Source organism: Monodelphis domestica, chromosome 1 (assembly GCF_027887165.1).
Source record: "Monodelphis domestica isolate mMonDom1 chromosome 1, mMonDom1.pri, whole genome shotgun sequence".
Classification (NCBI taxonomy): domain Eukaryota; kingdom Metazoa; phylum Chordata; class Mammalia; order Didelphimorphia; family Didelphidae; genus Monodelphis; species Monodelphis domestica.
Genome location: NC_077227.1, coordinates 274956082 through 274974747, shown reverse-complemented (window position 1 = coordinate 274974747; position 18666 = coordinate 274956082). Strand labels below are relative to the sequence as shown.

The window sequence follows — 18666 nt, the reverse complement described above, 5'->3', positions numbered from 1 at the left end:
TAGATTTATATACTGAGGACATTTCCCCAGTCTTCTCTTTGGAGAACTTAGTCTATCAGCTATGCAGATTGTCAGACTTTACAATGCAACTCCAAGTTACATACATAGACACATTTATTTAAAGTTCAGTTCTCTTTATCCTATCTTCTATCTGTCTATCCCTACAATATCAAGTTTTGATGTCTTTAAGAGTAACCAAAAAACTTCTATTAGATTTGTGGTTTATAAGACAGCAAAATCAAGTAAATATTTGAAAGCACCAGTCATTTTGAGACCAATTTTGCTTTTTACAATGACAATCTGTCAACTAAGTATCTAATGATTTAAGCACTCATTAAGATTATTGCAAATTGTTCTCATAGATTTGTTAAACTTATTTTTAAAGCCACGAATCGAATCTTAAAAACACTAGTACATAAAAAATAAGCAGATTAAGCTTCTCAATATTTTATTGTTACCAAAGCTTCCATAGGACAGGTGGGAAAACGGTTTTTTTTTTCCTATAGGTGTTTTTTTTTCCTCCTCAAACAAAATCTTCATGCACAAACTTTAAGTGTTAACAAAAAATGCTCAAGTTAGCAAACACACAAAATGCATTAAAGACAAACCCTGAACATTAGTTTTTTTTTTTAAATAAACAATCTTTAGAACTAACCTTTACTAAACTAAGTTGTTGTACCTTTGTTTTCATATGCATACAGCAGGCTAAGATTTTCTTCAATAAACTTTGTACTTGGCACACTGACACTTTAAAGTATAAACGAAAAAAAATAATAACGTGTAGAGAATGGTAAAGGTTTGCTGATGACTGGGAGTGCATGTTTTAGTCCACTTCTTCAATGGTTGGTCCCCCAGAGGCACCTGAACCGCCTCCACCCGGTCCTCCTTGGTAAAGTTTGCTGATGATGGGATTGCAGACTCTTTCAAGCTCTCTCTGCTTATGTTCAAACTCATCTTTTTCTGCCATTTGGTTTCGGTCTAGCCAGCTTATCACCTCTTGACACTTGTCCAGGATCTTGTTCTTGTCCTGTTCGCTTATCTTGCCCCTCAGTTTCTCGTCTTCTACTGTCTGCTTTATGTTATAGGTATATGACTCCACTGCGTTTTTAGCAGCAACTCTATCACGATTTGCTTCATCTTCTGACTTGTACCTTTCTGCCTCTTGTACCATCCGGTCGATATCGTCCTTACTTAGACGGCCTTTGTCATTAGTTATGGTAATTTTGTTTTCTTTGCCGGTGCTTTTGTCTGCTGCAGTCACATTGAGGATGCCATTGGCGTCTATGTCAAAAGTTACCTCGATTTGGGGCACCCCACGGGGAGCAGGAGGGATACCTGTGAGGTCGAACTTGCCGAGCAGGTTATTGTCCTTGGTCATTGCCCTTTCTCCCTCGTACACCTGCACTAAGACACTGCTCTGGTTGTCGGAGTAAGTTGTGAAGGTTTGGGTCTGCTTAGTGGGAATAGTGGTGTTTCTCTTAATCAGGGGAGTCATCACTCCACCTGCGGTTTCAATACCCAAAGACAGCGGAGTAACATCAAGCAGCAGGAGGTCCTGCACATTCTCAGATTTGTCTCCGATAAGAATCGCTGCTTGAACAGCCGCTCCATATGCTACAGCCTCATCAGGGTTTATGCTCTTGTTAAGCTCCTTGCCATTGAAGAAATCTTGCAGCAGCTTTTGGATCTTGGGGATACGAGTAGAACCACCCACCAGCACAATCTCCTGGATCTGTCCCTTGTCTAGTTTGGCATCTCGAAGAGCTTTCTCCACTGGCTCCAGAGTCCCGCGGAAGAGGTCGGCATTGAGCTCCTCGAACCGGGCTCGGGTGATAGAGGTGTAGAAGTCCACGCCCTCATAGAGTGAGTCGATTTCAATGCTGGCTTGAGTGGAGGAGCTCAGTGTGCGTTTAGCCCGTTCACAAGCGGTGCGGAGGCGCCGGACCGCTCGCTTGTTGGGGCCGATGTCTTTCTTGTGCTTGCGCTTGAACTCTTCAGCCAGGTGGCTCACCATGCGGTTGTCAAAGTCCTCCCCACCCAGGTGGGTGTCGCCGGCTGTCGACTTCACCTCGAAGATGCCGTCCTCGATGGTGAGGATGGACACATCGAAGGTCCCACCCCCGAGGTCAAAGATCAGTACGTTCTTTTCTCCCCCTGCGCTCCCTTTTTTGTCCAGGCCGTAGGCAATGGCCGCGGCCGTGGGCTCGTTGATGATTCTCAGGACATTAAGGCCGGTGATGGTACCGGCGTCCTTAGTGGCCTGGCGCTGGGAGTCGTTGAAGTAGGCCGGGACCGTGATGACGGCGCTTTGCACCTTCCCCCCCAGATAAGCCTCGGCGATCTCCTTCATCTTGGTCAGGACCATGGAAGAGATCTCCTCCGGGAAAAAGGTCTTAATCTCCCCCTTGTACTCCACCTGCACTTTCGGCTTCCCGCCCTCACTCACCACCCGGAACGGCCAGTGTTTCATGTCCGACTGCACCGTCGCGTCTTCAAACTTGCGCCCGATTAGCCTCTTGGCGTCGAAGATGGTATTGGTGGGGTTCATGGCCACCTGGTTCTTGGCGGCGTCGCCGATGAGGCGCTCGGTATCTGTGAAGGCCACATAGCTCGGGGTGGTGCGGTTGCCCTGGTCGTTGGCGATGATCTCCACTTTCCCGTGCTGGAAAACGCCCACGCACGAGTAAGTGGTGCCCAGGTCGATCCCGATGGCGGGGCCCCGCGCAGACATCCTGACTGAAAGAAAGCAAAGAGTACGAGAGGAAGGGAGGAAAGAAAGCAGGCGTTGAGAAACCGCGGCGTCAACGGTCAGCAGCTAGGTTCCCCTCTGTCCCGCCCCACACCTCGACTCTCCGGGTCGCACCCCCCACCGTGGACTCCGCTTTTATAACCACCTCCCACTGCCTCTGGAAACCACCAGGACCAATCTACTCCCGGGCCCGCCCGCACAAACCCTTCCAGCCGGTGCCACAGGCTTTCCTCGGCCGGAGTGATGGGCCGGTGGCCCAACAGATTTCAAGCAGGGCGTGGGGCGGGACCTGAGCCGGCGCGAGAAGGCAGGAAGGCGTCCGTTATGCAAATGATCCCCCGCCCCCCCGCGCCCAGCCCTCCCCTACGAGTCTGGGCGTCCGCGTCTCGCGAAGTCCGGACGGGTCTGGGGGGCGTTGGGCTCGTGACCCGTCCGTCTACACTCCTCGGACTTTTCCACCGCCTTCCGAGTGTACCAAAGGCGGGATCGTCTGACGCTCGTTTGATTGGCAGGGGGCGCAGCGAGTGAGCAGAGCTCGGTACCCACGGGCGGCTGCCTGGACCTGGGGTCGCTAGGAGAGGAGTAGGAGTTTGGGGGAAGGAGAAACCGAGGTGGGGCGGAGACGCGGAAGACTGGAGCGGACGAGCAGAAACGGGGAGAGCCTCGGGGGCGGTGTGGGTTATTTACTGCCACGTCCGTCGTGCTTCTGGAAAGTTTGAGTTCAGTGGCAGATGTCACGGTTAAGCACGCAGGGAGCGCGCGCTCGGAGGAGCTTGCGGGGACGCGCAGGGTGCTGGTGACCCTTATTTGGTGCCTGTGGAAAATCGCTGCAGCTCCAAGGGGTGATATAGCACCCAGGATCCGGGCATGTCCCATTCCCCTTCCCTAATGCCCCTGGCTTCCATCTACCCCGGAGAGGCGACGTGTTGACAATAATACTGATGGCTCTTATTAGTTATCGATTGCTTTATATTGCACTTTTAAGGTTTGCAAAGGGCTTTTACAACTCTCCCATTTTTATCCTCTCGACAACCTTATGAAATAGATGCTATTACACCCGTTTTATTAGGAAACTGGGTTTAATAGGTTGAGAGACTTGCCCAAAGATTCCTCCTTTCCCTTGTTAGGCTTTGGATCTGGAATAAGAGAATCTGGGTTCAAACCTTAGGTCACAACTTCTCTAGGATTCAATTTTCCCATTTGTCAAGTGGGTGAGGGAAAGGGTGTTGTAAGATTCAATTACTTCATCCCTTCCTGCTCCAAGACTCTGAGCATCTAAAGGGACCGAGCTTCCTAGGGAAAAAGAGAGTTAAGGGCTTTAAAAAATGAAAATACTTACGCCTGGACAGTCTAAGCCTTGTGACCTTTCTGTGCAGCACCTCACAACTGCTCTTAAATAGTTAATGGTCTTTAAAACATGAGCCCTAAAAGGCCAGTGGGGAATCAAGTTTCCCCAGCAACCCGGCTTCTCTTACATTGTCTTTCCGAGGAAGGGAAAATAAAGGCTTCGGGGCTGAAAAAGGGCTCCTGCTTTACAAAGCCTACCGCTGGCTTGCTGGCTGGCTGGAGATCGTTTCACTTGCAAAGTGACTTTTTACAAACAAAAATCGGTAGTCATTAGGCATTTATTGAGCAAGCTCTTCCTTCCTGCCAGGCCCTATCCTAAGCTTTGGAGATTCAGAGAAAGACAAAAATTGACCCTCAAGGGGCTTGCATTCTAGTAGGGGTGATAAAACATAAACAATTATGGAGGTACATTATTTATATAGTGTGAATTGGAAGTAATCCCAGAGGGAAGAAACTAGCATTGTGGGGAACCCCGACAAAGGTTTCTTGCAGAAATGGGTCTTGAAGCTAAAATACCAGGTATGAGATGTAGAGAGAGGGAGGCAGCCACTGAAAATGCAGTGAATGAGCAGATGGAGGGTCTTGTGCAATATCAGGGAGTCAATAATTCAATTTAGGAGCGCGAAATAAACCACTTTTTCGGCCTTGAATTTGATTTTTTCCTTTAATCTCCAACCCTGTTCCATCCTTTCTCCTGCTGCCCGTATTTTCAGTTACTTACAGTAGGCGCTGTAAGTGTTTGCTGTAAAGTCTCTTCTTCTCCCGTCTCAGATTCTGCCTCGGTCTCAAACCACACTACACAGTCATCTCAAGGTGACTCTAAATACATCTAAAGTTAACTTCTTTTTACACAATGTATCAACTGGTTGAACACCCTATTTTTCTTTTTTTTGTTGATCTGATTACACTATTAGGTTTAATCAATAACTGCTGTAGTGAAACAAAGACAAGCTTAACTGTTTTACTATTTATTCCTTTATGTGACCTTGAGCAAGATAATTTCATTTCTCTGGGCCTCACTTTCCTCATCTGTAAATCAAGGAAGCTAGATCTCTGAAGTCCTTGTCAGCTCTAAATCCTGTGGCCATTTGTATCTCAGTGGTAGAAGCAAGGGGAGACATTAGAATCCCAGAGTTCTGATTGAGAAATGTTTGGTATATAACACACCTGGGAGGAGTAAAAACTGTTTCCCGAAAAGTCAGGCACCAAGAATTTGAGGTTTCCCTTCCCTGATTATGGCAGCTTCCAACTTAAACTCATTTCACTAGTCATTCTAATTTTCTGACTTAGTCTTTTTAAAACCACAAACAGCAGTTCTTGGGATTCCAACCTTCTCTCTCAAGGGATTTGAAGCAAAAACGGGAGAAACAAACATTAAAGAGGGCAAAAGAATGATAACACTGACAAGTATCTACAAGTTTACTGTTTCTAAATAGTGAGTATGAAGAGCTTGATACCCACCTTTTTTTTTCACTTATTTTTATGAGAGCACATATTTTTACCTTTCAGTTAATGAGAGGGGAGAAGTCAAAAGCAGTAATGAATGCACCAATAGAAATTGTTATAGAACATAACACAGAGAAACGTTTTGTCACAACCATAAATAACTTGTTTGAAAGGATGGTAAGCCTCATAAAAAGCTTGCTCACTTCTTTGATATTCAGGTGGGGCTCATCCACAGTTTTGGATGCGTTCTGATGAGCTCCCTGAGAAGAAACTCCCCTCTATCAAGGCAGATTGACACCTGCTGGGCAATTTAGTCAGCGAGAGTTGCCTTTGGGCCCAGGTTAAGTGATTTGCCCAAGCTACACAACCAATAAGCCAAAAAGTAAAAGTTGAACTTGTCTTCCTGACTTGCAAGGCCTGCTCTCTATAGAATGCTGTGATGCCTATTTGGCATCCACACTTACCTCTAGCAAAAATCATTCTATAGTACATAGAACTAGAAATAAAAGGGATTTTTCATATAGCTACTGGATACAACTCTCATAGATAACACAGAGGAGGTATAATATGACCACCTCAAACATCTTTAACACTTTTCTGAAGCCACAATAACAAGCTTCTGTTTTTATTGTCCATGTCTTTTTCTTAGGTTTAGTATTTTAGATTGTTAAATTAGAACATTGGACTTATATTAATGTATTATTAATGTTGATACATTTAAATTTATTAGTTAATATATTAATTAGTATATTGACCTTTTTCTTTGCATTAGTATTCTACACAATAAAGTTAATTGTTTCATACTTGAGATGGCAACCTAAACTTTTGACAGAGTAAAATTTGGGCTGTAAAGAACTTTTGCAATAGTAGGCCTCTGGGGGCAGGAATAGTATTATTGAATGGTAAACATTTATTAAGAGCCTACCACTCACCAAGCATTGTGTTAAGTGCTAGGAATACACAGAATGGCAAAAGACAGTCCCTGACCTCAAGGAACTTATGTTTTACTATGGGAAAACAACATATAAAAGGAATATGAAAAGGAGAGGAGGTAAATGGAAGGTGGTAATGGAGAAAGTCCAGAAGATTGCAGCCAGCTGGGAAATGAAGGGATAGGGCTGGCCTGCTTGCACCCCTTAAATGGAAGTTCTGAGAGTTCTCCACTCTCCCATTGGAGGGAGGAGTCCCATAGGGGAGAGTCCTGATGAGCTGTGAGTTCCAGAGTTGAAGTGATCTTCCAGGAGAAAGAGATTCTTAGGGCAGGATAAAGAAGCCCAGGGTGTACATCTGGGTAGGAAATGAAATACTACATTTATATTAATTATTCTCTTTAAAAGATTGTTAGCACTTTGGAAAAGAACTCTGCTATAGAAAAGAACATTTTGATAACATTGTACTGATTAGACATTTCAGTTTCAAGAATAATTATAAAATCAACTTCACAACATAAATCAGTACTAAAATAGTCCTTTGGATGCCTGTGAAACATTTTATTTTACCTGAGCATATTAATTATTGATCATTTAAAAATAAACTTTAAATTATTAAATTTGGGGCACCTCAATTTTAATGTCAACTAAGATTTTTTAAAATTACATTATATCCATGGTAGAAGAATTTCATTTGTGGCTATTTTGACCACATAGGTAAAGTAACCAACCTTAATACTAAATGCATTCAGAATATGAATTGTATTTTTATAGGTTTATCCAACTAAAGTCCTCTGACTAATATTCTTTAATAGACAGCCCTCTAATCTATAATCTGAAACTTGAGCTTTTATTTTAGTTATATCTTTGTTTTGTGCTATGGCCAAAGATATTATGATAATATGCACATTTATTTTAAAATTTTTAAACTTTTTTATTGTGAACTTAAAAAATACCAATGAAAGTGAACAGAAAATTGCAAATCTTATTACAGCTTGCTTTTTCTTTTACATAGTATGTATATTTTAAATAAACTGTACTTTTTTTAGATATCTTAAATTCCTTTGGAGCATAAACTACATAATAAAATTCTAGTCCCTGCCTGATTTTAATCTACTCTTCAGCATAACTTGCTGTAATCTCTCTACCCTGGCTGGCCTGCTGTTCCTTCCTTCCCTATTCAAAGTACCTCCAAATTAAGTGCACAAAGAAGACTATGAATAATGTTCAATTTAATAATAATTGTAATAGGAGGCAGCTGGGTGGCTCAATGGATTGAGAGCCAGGCCTGGAAATGGGAAATCCTGGGTTCAAATTTGACCTCAGACATTTCCTAGCTGTGTGACCCTGGGCAAGTCACTTAATTTCAGTTGCCTAGCCCTTACCACTTCTACCTTGGAACCAATACACAATAATGATTCTAAGACAGAAAGTAAAGGTTTAAAAAAATAATAATATAACAATAACTAGGATTTGTATAGTAGTACCTGCAGGCACTACGCTAAGTGGTTTACAAATATCTCATTTGATTTATTATTTAGAGAGCAGAAGGGATTGCACTATGAACCTTGGTGTGACCAAGGCCCTATAATCTATTGCCTCTTTCTCTCTTTTGTCTTTCTCTGTCTCCTAGTCTCCTTAATTCTTTGTGTGAATGAGGTCACGAGTAAAAGGAGTGTTGGATTGGCAAATGCAAACAGGAGAATGATGGACTGGATAGCTTGGAATTCTATCCCTGACAAGTCAGACATTTAACCTCTTTGAGCTCCAGTTTCCTCATCTGTAAAAAGCAGACAATAGTAAATGTACTATTTACTTACCTTGTAGAATTTGTATATCTAATGAAATAATAAACAAGTTCACTCCATCCAATATTTATTAAGCCCCTGACATGACAAGTGCAGGGGAGGATTCAAAGTTTCTATAAAACATATTCCCTGCCTTCATGGAGCTTGTAGACTGATAGAGGAATATGGCACTCAGACAATTAAAATTAAAAAAAGAAGTGTCAAAGGTTCATACAAAGTGCTTTGCCAAAATAGGAAAGGTACCAGCTTGGAGATGGGGAAAAAAGGATTCTTGGAGAAAGTCACATTTAAGTTGGACTTTTTAAATAAGGTAGGAATCTAAGAGTAGGCAGCCCATGCATCTCCTCCTCTTCCTGTCCCTAAATTTCCCATAAGAGAAACATATGTTGAAATTTACTATTCATTGTATTTATTAAAAAAAGTTTTTGTTTCTTCATTCTTAGGTGTAAAACAATTTTACTTTTAAAAAAATCAAACAAAAAATTCTCCTAAAGACAGAATGTTGATCTTTATTTTTTCTTTGGAAAGAGCAATTTTATTAATGTCCTGTACATTAGTAATTTGTAACCAAGCATTAAAATTCTCATCCTGTATCCTAAAGAGAGTAATCAGTTTTCTTCATGATGCATTATATTTTCCTGAATTTCTTATAGATTGTCATTTTGCAGACATCTTCTCTGAATCGTTCCAATTTTAGTATATGTGCTGCTGAAGCGAGCACTGATCTTTAATTTTTATTGCTGTATGGTTCTCAATTTTTCCTATTGGGTGGTCATAATAGGGGAAAAAAAGTAATCCTCTGCCCCCTTTCTCCTCTCACATCAATCTTTTGTCTTGCTACCCTTCTTATAGACTCAGTCTGCTTGCTTGTTGTTGTCACTGAACTCCTGTCTTTTTCTCCCTCCTCCCATTCCATCAGTCCTGTTCGGGTCACATTTTCCTCTATAGTCTTGACCCTTTTGGTCAACTAGTCAACAAGGCACTATCCTGCCATCATGGGGTTCTACTTTACAGCTAGAGGAGACCATAGAGATCATCTAGTCCTGTCTACAAATTCAGCTTACTAATCCATAATAATGATGATGATGATGATAATGACAATAGTTAGTATTTATATAGCAACTGAAGGTTTGCAAAGTGGTTTACACACTAAATCTGATCCTAATGTGAATCCTTAATTTTTTCTGCATAAATTGGACTTAAGTGAGGCTGAGTTGCACAAAATCATAGAACTCACTCTCTCTTCCAGTCATTGAAGTCTAGTGGAAAAACAAAAGTCAAGAGGACTGGTGATGTCTATGCCTTTGACACCTAGTATCACCACCGCACCAGGATGAAGAATTCGAGTAGAACTCATAATAAGTGTCCTAAATCTGACCATTTTAGATGCTATGAGAGGCAGCCTGAGAGGTGGGAAGACCTGCACTGAAGCCTTCTCACCTTTGGTGTACACTGTCAGTGTGAGCCTGGATCAGTTGCTTAAGCACTCAGGGGCCCAGGCAACTCTCCTATTACTCCATGCTTCAAAATATCTGCTGATCTCCATGGGTGGATGGAGTTTCATCTGTGGAAGTCGCCATATCTGAAAACATAAGACTGGAACAACAGCAACAACAAATAGCTAATCTTCATCAAGTCCTTTAAGGTTTACAAAATATATATATTATTCCATTTGGTCTTCATAACACAATGAAGTAGGGACTAAAAGTGTTATTGCCCTTATTTTACAGATAAAAAATTGAATTTCAGAAAGGCAAAGTGACTTGCTCAAAGTCACACATAGCAGAGCTAAGATCTGAATCAAAATCATCAGATCCCAAATTTAGAACTCTTTCCAGTATAGGAAAGGTATATTCACTTACAGTTAGCTTCACTACAAAGGGAAAAAAGAATACTTCTATTAGCTCATGCTACTAAATTCAATCCATGTCTTAGAATAAACATCTAATACTCTTAATTGTCTAGTCAAATGACTTTAAAGCAATAATTAAAGGTAACACCATTTTTGTTCTAGTAAACACATAAAAAGTGATTTTTGTAGTTTAACCAGAAATTTATGCCCCTTCTCTAGAAGGAAAAGGAGAGGACAATGTCAAATCATGGTGAATCAATGAATTTTTCCTAATATGAATATTAGTTACACCTAACTTATTTACCCTCAGCAATACAATGATCCAGGACAATTTTGAAATCCTTACACCAAAGAATACTTAATCTTGGTTTTTGCTTATAGTCTAGATCAGAAATGTCAAAACACATATTTCATGCATCCCATAACACTCCCTACAGTATCTAGAACCAGATTAAATGTACCTGGGAAATTTTTAACAAAATAAATTAAATATACAATAAAACATAAAAAATGTTAATTTTTGGTTTTCCAAATAAATATGTGGCCTACAAGGGGTCTTTCTATGTAATTTAGTGGCCTCTATTTTTTTGTTGTTGTTATTTTGATACCATTGGTCTGGATTATAGATTTCAGGGAGGACTGCTTTTTTCCCTTTTATTAATCATCTTAACAATTTCATAAAATGCAAATTATAACTCAGGAAATTATTAGTTTAACACAATACATATTTGTTACTTTGATTTTACACAAGATCCTTTGGGATAATGCATATGATATTTTAGTTTTATCTTAACCAAAAATGTTATATGGTCTTTGCTGATTTATTTTGGTATTTTGCATCTAGAACTTTTGGGGATACTGAAGTCTTTCAAAAAGTCAAAGAAGATGGTGCCACTTTACAGTTGGTTTCTACTTGGACTTAATTTTGTGTTGATTTGATTCTTCCTTGTGTGCTTTCCAAAATCAGAACTTTCAGTCCTCCAGAAGTTAGATGATGCTATTTCATCACTGCCATACATAAAAATACAGAACTCAAGAAAAATATTATAAATTGACTGCTCAAAATCACAAAACATAATACTTCTGGTTAATATTTTATCACTTAAAAAAATCCAGAGGCACTGCAACACCTGAAAAGCTACACCTAACTTAGTTACCCTCAGCAATATGATGATCCAGGACAATTTTGAAATCCTTACACCAAAGAATGCTATCCATCCCCAGAGAAAGAACTGTTGGAATCAGATGCAGATCAAAGCATATTATTTTTCACTTTAGTTTATTTGTGTTTTTTTCCGGGGAGTGACTGGTTTTATATGAGTATTCTCTTACAACAATGACCAGTATGGAAGTATTTTTTGCATGATAATACATGTACAATAATCCACATCAAATTGCTTACTATTTCTGGGAGGGAGGAGAGAAGAGAGGGAAAAAGACAATTTGGATCTTGGAATTTTGGAAATTGTATGTTGAAGATTGTTATTACATGTAATTGGGAAAATGAAATATCTTTTTAAAAATCTATGGCTAGAAATAAAAACATAATTTTTGCTACTTGAAAGAGTGGTGTTTGACTTTCAAATTTTAATTCCTTTCTCAAGGTTATTTGTAAAGTGTTTATTACCATAGCTCTTAAATAAATACGCCAAAGCAAATATACTTTATAGGAGGTAAGATGAATATTTAGGTAGCTCTCAAGATGATGAGGATAGGACCTATCTTTTTTAGGGCTTATCTACTTTTTAAAATGTTGAAGAAAACCAAGCCTATGATTTCATTTGGACCAGGTCCTAGCATCAGGCATCAAGAATGGCATTAAACCTTGACAGGACTTGGTACTGATGCATGGTTTGTAGCCATGTATAATCAGCTATGGAAACCAGAAACAAAATAGATGATTGAGACACCCAAGATGTCATTTGGATACTGCTGTTGTCATTTAAGAAGACAGCATTGTGTAGTGGTAAGAAGGATGGATTCAGTCTGAGGATTTTCATTCAAATCTTGACTCTACCTTAAGTATGTCACTTGCCTCATTTATAAAATGAAGGAGTTGGACTAGATGAACTCTGGTTTCTTTCAAGCCTAATTCTATGATCCTATGACAGATGTAACACATTTCTTAACCTAATCTCTCATTCTGCATTATTTCTGGTGAAAACAAGTTCTCGTTAGTTTAGTTACTGACCCATAGGTACCTTTTATATTTAGTTCTCAGGGCAGTGGCTGTTTTGCTTTTTTTTTTTTATTGCATTTAGCAGTTTAGGGCAGAACCATCAAATACAGCCTTATTATTCTTTCCTAATAATAATTTATTGCAAAAAGTATGGAATCACTTAGTATACTTGAGCACGAGACAATTATAAAGGACATTTAGTGGAAAGAGGATACAAAGGGGGCATCAGTAAGTAGGTCGTAAGAGATGACTGGGATGTTGGAATTGGAAGAGATGATCATTGGCATATGATAATCAGAGTGAGATTCACAGGGAGGGGACCAAACAACACATCTATTTGACTATATGTATATTATATGTGTGTGTGTGTGTATCCATGTCTATATATCTATATCTGTCCCAATTGCTGACCACATGCTGCTATTTAGGATTCTGGTTTAGTTAAAATGAGAAAAGGGTAGTACTAAGTCACTGACATATCTATAAAATATTGTTCATGATTAACAATTCATTTTTTCAATTCTAATTACATTTGTGATTTCACATGAATATTCCCTTCAGTGGTACAAATCATCACCCATTCATACCTTCTTATGTGACTTTCTTAAAGATAATTTATTTCACTAAATATATGTAGTAATTTTCAACATAAGTTTTGTGAAGCTATAAGATCCAAATCATCTCCCTCACTCCCCCTTCCCAAAGATGGTAAATATTTGATTTGGGTTATACATGTGTTATCATATAAAACCTAACATGTGACTCTCATCCATGTTCTCTCATAAACATTTCACAAAAGATCCATCCAATATGTTTGATCTCTTGACAAAGAATGGGTGGTCATGGAACTGTCCATGTGGGCTTGCTCTCACTCCATGACTGGCCAACTACCTTTTCTGTTTCTCTGATAATACCTTTTATGCTGTTTCTTATATATGATTTCTTTTCTTGTATGTGATTCTTCATTGGTAATGTGTTGTTGCCTTTAATGCTCACTGTGCATTCCTCCATTACTCTTTGGGTGACCCACAACTTGATATTGGTTCCAAGGCAGAAGAGTGGTAAGGGCTAGGCAATGAGGGTCAAGTGACTTGCCCAGAGTCACACAGCTAGGAAATGTCTGAGGCCAGATTAGAACCCAGGACCTCCCATCTCTAGGCCTGGCTCTCAGTCCACTGAGCTACCCAGCTGCCCCCTAGGTCTTCTATTTTAAAGCACTGAACAATTTTGGAAATGCAACGTCTAGCCTGCTGTCCTTTATTTCCTTGTCCATCTAGTGTCTGTCCAATATATGTGTAATAGTATGTATCACAGGCTAGACAACAGGCATTCTTCATCTACTTGTATTTTCCAGGCCAAACACTTTTGAATTTGGAACTCCTTTAGGAGACTCTGAATAGTCTGAAGCATGACAGAATTAACATAATATCTTGTGCACACGGGTGCCTTTGAAGGACTTCTTCATCGAAAGAGAACTGCTGTCCAGTTTGGATTTAGTGTTGCATATTGTTCAAGAGAGCAGCAAACACATGTGGCAAAAACACATCTCTACGAAGGGATGTGGCTGGGGATGTAGACTCTAAAGGAACACCCTAGTGCAAACATCAACAACATGGAAATGGGTTCTGATCAAGGACACATGTAAAACCCAGCAGAATTGCGCATTGGCTACGGGGAAGGGTAGGTGGAGGGAGGGAAATAATGTGATTATTGTAACCAAGGAATAATGTTCTAAGTTGACTAAATAAATTCAAATGGGAAAAAAAATACATCTCTAAGTCTTATTCATTGATTGACAATGTCTTTAAGTGGAGGGTTATTGGACAAAGTTATCTGCTACTTTATTTGTCAAGGAATTTTGCATGATTTGAATGTATGCAGGGAAGAGAACTTTCAAGGCAGCATTTGCTCTGCTGCATCAAAGGCTTTTGTATAGTCAGCAAACAAGGAAGCACTGTGAGATCATGCATTCTCTGCTTCTTTCTGTCATTTTGTATTACCATAAAGTATGATCTGCTATAGAAGTTCCAAAAGCCTCACTTTCCCCTTCTCATACCCTAATCAAGGATGTCCAAATATGTACTTTACTCTCATTATTTTTAGAGACATGCAGGTGAGTAATTATTGACATTTTATCTTTTTTTCAGCAACCCTAATACCTTCCCTCCCCAAGCATTCAGTATCCTGTTTCAGCTATCAGAGTCCATCTAAACTCAAAACTGTTTTGTATTTAGGTAGAATTCCTCTGTAACTGGTCTAGAAGTCCTTTCCTTCTTTTTTGGTGCCATGAGTTTCTGTATATCCCTGTTAGCATTAGTCTAAATGTGGCATCTCCAGTGTCATGGATGGAAATAGGTGTTCCGTAGAAGATTTCCCATTTTTTATCTGTTGTTCTTTCAGTTTCATCTTTAATATTATTTATTACCTTTATTATTAAATATTACATAAGGTGGGTGCTATTATTATTCTCATTTTACAGATGAGGAAACTGAGGCAAACTGAAATGAAGTGACTTGCCCAGGATCACAATGGCTTGTCTGAGGTTGGATTTAATTCAGGTCTTTTGATTCCAAGCTGCCAAATGAGGACCAAAGGTCAAATGTTACGCAAGGTAACACAGTCAGTTGTAGAGCTAGGGCTTTTCAATCCTAGTCTGTCACAGCACTCTTTCTGTGCATTTGCCTTATAGCACCGAAGGGAGCAGAGATTTTTAATCCTGGATTCCACATACAGACTTAGAAATCACATGGAAAACATGGGTAAGGACAAGGAAAAACAGATTTGGAGCCAGAAAGGATTACCGAAGCCACTTAGATCAACCCTTTATTTTACAGATGAGGCAATGGAGGTCCCAAGAATAAAGAGGTAGAATTTGAATCTAGGTCTTCCTGACTCCAAACCCACTGTTCTTTCCCTTGATTCTTTTAAAACCCTCACCTTCCATATTCAAATCATTACGATGTATTGGTTCCAAGGCAGAAGAGTGGTAAGGGCTAGGCAATGGGGGTCAAGTGACTTTGCCCAGGGCCACACAGCTCGGAAGTGTCTGAGGCCAGATTTGAACCTAGGTCTGGCTCTCAATCCACTGAGCTACCCAGCTGCTCCCACTTTCTTTCCTTTGATTCTGCTGTAAGACTATGAATATATTTCTTGGGAAGTATGGGTCAGGGAGAGGAAATCAATAAGATTTTACAGGAAACAACAGTTGCAAAGTCCAGTGAGCAGTTAATTCAATTTGCCCAAATTTCTTAAAGCTCCATTCCATTTCTATCCCATTTTGGGCAATAAGACAATAAGAATTAGTCCCTAAAGTTAGGCTGTCCTGGAATTTACTAGGGGGCTTGCATGGTATTCATTAGCATTTCCTCTGACAAATTAAGGAAGCAGAATAAGAAAAGATGGGGCAAGAGTAATACTTTTCTTATTATTAGAGAACTTAAGTAGAACTAAGGGATATATAGCAAGATTTTCTATAGCCACAAAAACGTAAAAGGATGCATGTAAATATACACATTTAACTTTTTAGCAGTCTGACTTTATCTTTGACTTTTACATAAATTTAGAATTAAGGCATTAATCATGACTAGTTTACCAATGTCTTTTTATTACCTCTATCCAGTGCTTTAATTGTTGGGAATTTCCAACAGATCTATAAATTCCAATAAGAAGGGAAAAGGGAATTGTCTAAAAAAGACCAATGTGAATGAACTGTCTTTCTGTTTTTAGTACAGATGAGTATGTGTGACATGGCCCATAGAACAGCGTGAAGCATATCATAAAATATTATAAACACTAGGTAAAACAAAAAGGGCGTTTAAAAGTCCTTTATAAAAACCTTACTCTATCACAGAAAAGCTGGGCAAAAATGTGAGATTTAATATATATTCTTAAAAAGCTACATAGTAGAGGTATCTTCATTTTGTTGATGATGTTCTGGTTGATAATTTAAAAATGAAAACAAAGGGGACGGCTGGATGGCTCAGTGGATTGAGAGCCAGACCTAGAGATGGGAGATCCTGGGTTCAAATCTGGTCTCAGACACTTCCCAGCTGTATGACCCTGGGCAAGTCACTTGACCCCCACTGCCTAGCCCTTACCACTCTTCTGCCTTAGAACCAATACACAGTATTAATTCTAAGACAGATGGTAAGGGTCTTTAAAAAATAAAAATGAAAAAGTAAAAATAAACTAAGCTACCCTAACTAGGACAATAACTATGGCTCTGAAATAAGGCACAACTATTGGACTCATTTTTATTTTCTCTATCAAAGAATGATCGTTAGACTAAAAAGGATGTTGAATCCCAAGGTAAATAAAAGTGCATCTAGTGCTTTTGATATTAAGCCATGAGGCCTAGAAAAATAATTTCAAAGTGTAATGGAGGAACTGGAGAACGTGACTGCTGAACCAGTCCGTTTTCTTTGAAAGATCCTGGAGAGGGGCAGCTAGGGAAACAGCTAGGGATAGTGCATCAGGCCTGGTGTCAGAAAAACTTGGGTTCAAATCTGGCCTCAGACGTGTCCTAACTTTGTGACCCTGGGCAGTCACTTAATTCTGTTTGCCTAGGCCTTGCTCTTCCCATCTTAGAGTGGTTACTAACACAGAAAGTGAGAGTTTGAAAAAAAATAAAAAGATACATCATGGAATGGAAGGTTGTTATTCAGATTTTCAAAAAAGTGTCAATGGGTTGGTGGCTCAATGGATTAAGAGCCAGGCCTAGAGATGGGAGGTCCTAGGTTCAAATCTGGCCTCAGCCACTTCCTAGCTGTGTGACCCTGGGCAAGTCACTTAACCCCCATTTCCTAGCCCTTACCACTCTTCTGCCATGGAACCAATACACAGTACTGATGGAAGGCAAGGGGTTAAAAAAAAAGTAGGCTGGTAAGCCTGATCAATTTCTGGCAGAATTCTAGAAAATATTATTAAAGGAGGGTTCTTAACACCTATAAACATAAGTAGTATGCACAAAGCATTGGAACAAGTTATGCCAGACTATTTACTACTAGTATATTGCAGAAATGTTTTAAGTTCAATTTAAACAGATCTCAGCAAAGAATATAAACAGAATCTGTAAGCAAGAGAGAGCTGTGGGATAGACAATAGTGAAGTTTCTTCTTTTTTTGACAGGTGGAATAACTATCCAGAGAAGGGTTCATTAATGGCTTGATATCAAGTTGGAGCAAGGTTCCTAATGCAGAGCCTCTTGGTCTGGGCCTCGAGTCTATGTAATTTAACATTTTTATCCATGTTCTGGAAGAAAGTATAAACAGCATCATTTCAGATGATATAGGACTGGGAAGGATAGTAAACACACTGGATGACAGTCAGGATTTTAAAGAAAGTAGCCTTAAACAGGCTAAAATATTGGGTTGAACCTAAAATTAGAGAGAGAAAATGTCAAGTTCTTTACTTATAAAGTTTATTTTTTTAACTGAAACATAAGGTGAAGAAGGTTAAACAAGTTCTATGCCTCAGTAACATTCATTCCAGCCAAATAAGCTAATACAAGGCCTCAGAAGGTGACAGTTTTCTGCCCTGGTTACATCATTTGCAGGATTCGGCTTGATAGTTTAGAAAGGACTTTGGTAAGTAAGGAGAGTATCCAAAGAAGAAATTCAAGAGTCAAGTTCATGCCTCAGTGACTGTCTAAAAGAAATGGAACCTGGATTCAAATCTGGCCTCAGATACTTCCTAGCTGCGTGACCCTGGGCTAGAAGGAAACGGCAAACCACTTCAGCATCTCTGCCAAGAGAACTGCCTGGATATTGGTACGGTCCACAGGGTGAGTCAGAAATGACTAAATGATCCAACAATTACAACAATCTTAGGCTGACGCTCCCTGATGCATCTCCTTATGGTTGTAAGTACACTAAGGGGCTGAATGTCCCTGATTCAGAGTATAAGAAGCAAGAGAGAAGTGGATTCAGGTATGTGAGCACTGACTAGTTTTCTTCTCTTCCTCCCCTACAAATGACACGCTGCAGCCATCCATACATAGAAATACTCCCTCCCTCATCCTGTCACCTAACACTTTGTCTTCCTGGGCATCTTCTACTTTTAAGAGCCTCTAATGGCTATTACGTTAGTTTCACAGTAGGAACAGAAACAAGTGTGTTGCACAAAATGCAGGGTGGGGAGGGTGGGGAGGGAAGGGAGACAGCATTTAAATGAGCATCCATTCAGCCTCTTCACCTAGGGACATTTTTGTTTCATAAGTAATTAAACCTTTATCATTGCTATTTACTAGGTCAGTCCCTGGCTAGCACACCAAATTATTCTAAACTGAACTCTGCTACCTGAATGGAAGTCGTGCTTTCCAAAAAAGACTGCAGACCCTTTCTATGGTGGTGGAAAGA

General features: G+C 39.8%; 1 protein-coding gene across 2 annotated transcripts; it reads right to left on the bottom strand.

Moving 5' to 3' along the window:
• Positions 1–431: 431 nt before the first annotated feature.
• Positions 432–3222, bottom strand: HSPA2 (heat shock protein family A (Hsp70) member 2). Of its 2 annotated transcripts, none has more exons than XM_001369522.4 (2): positions 2954–3222; positions 432–2736 (listed from the first exon to the last, which is right to left on the bottom strand). In XM_001369522.4, exon 2 carries the CDS (start codon positions 2729–2731, stop codon positions 824–826), a length of 1908 nt encoding a protein of 635 aa, XP_001369559.1. In that variant the 5' UTR covers positions 2732–2736; positions 2954–3222; the 3' UTR covers positions 432–823. The 2 variants fall into 2 exon arrangements, with proteins under 2 accessions (XP_001369559.1, XP_016283569.1); XM_016428083.2 differs by having other exon boundaries at positions 432–2732; positions 2954–3109.
• Between the last annotated feature and the right edge of the window lie 15444 nt (positions 3223–18666).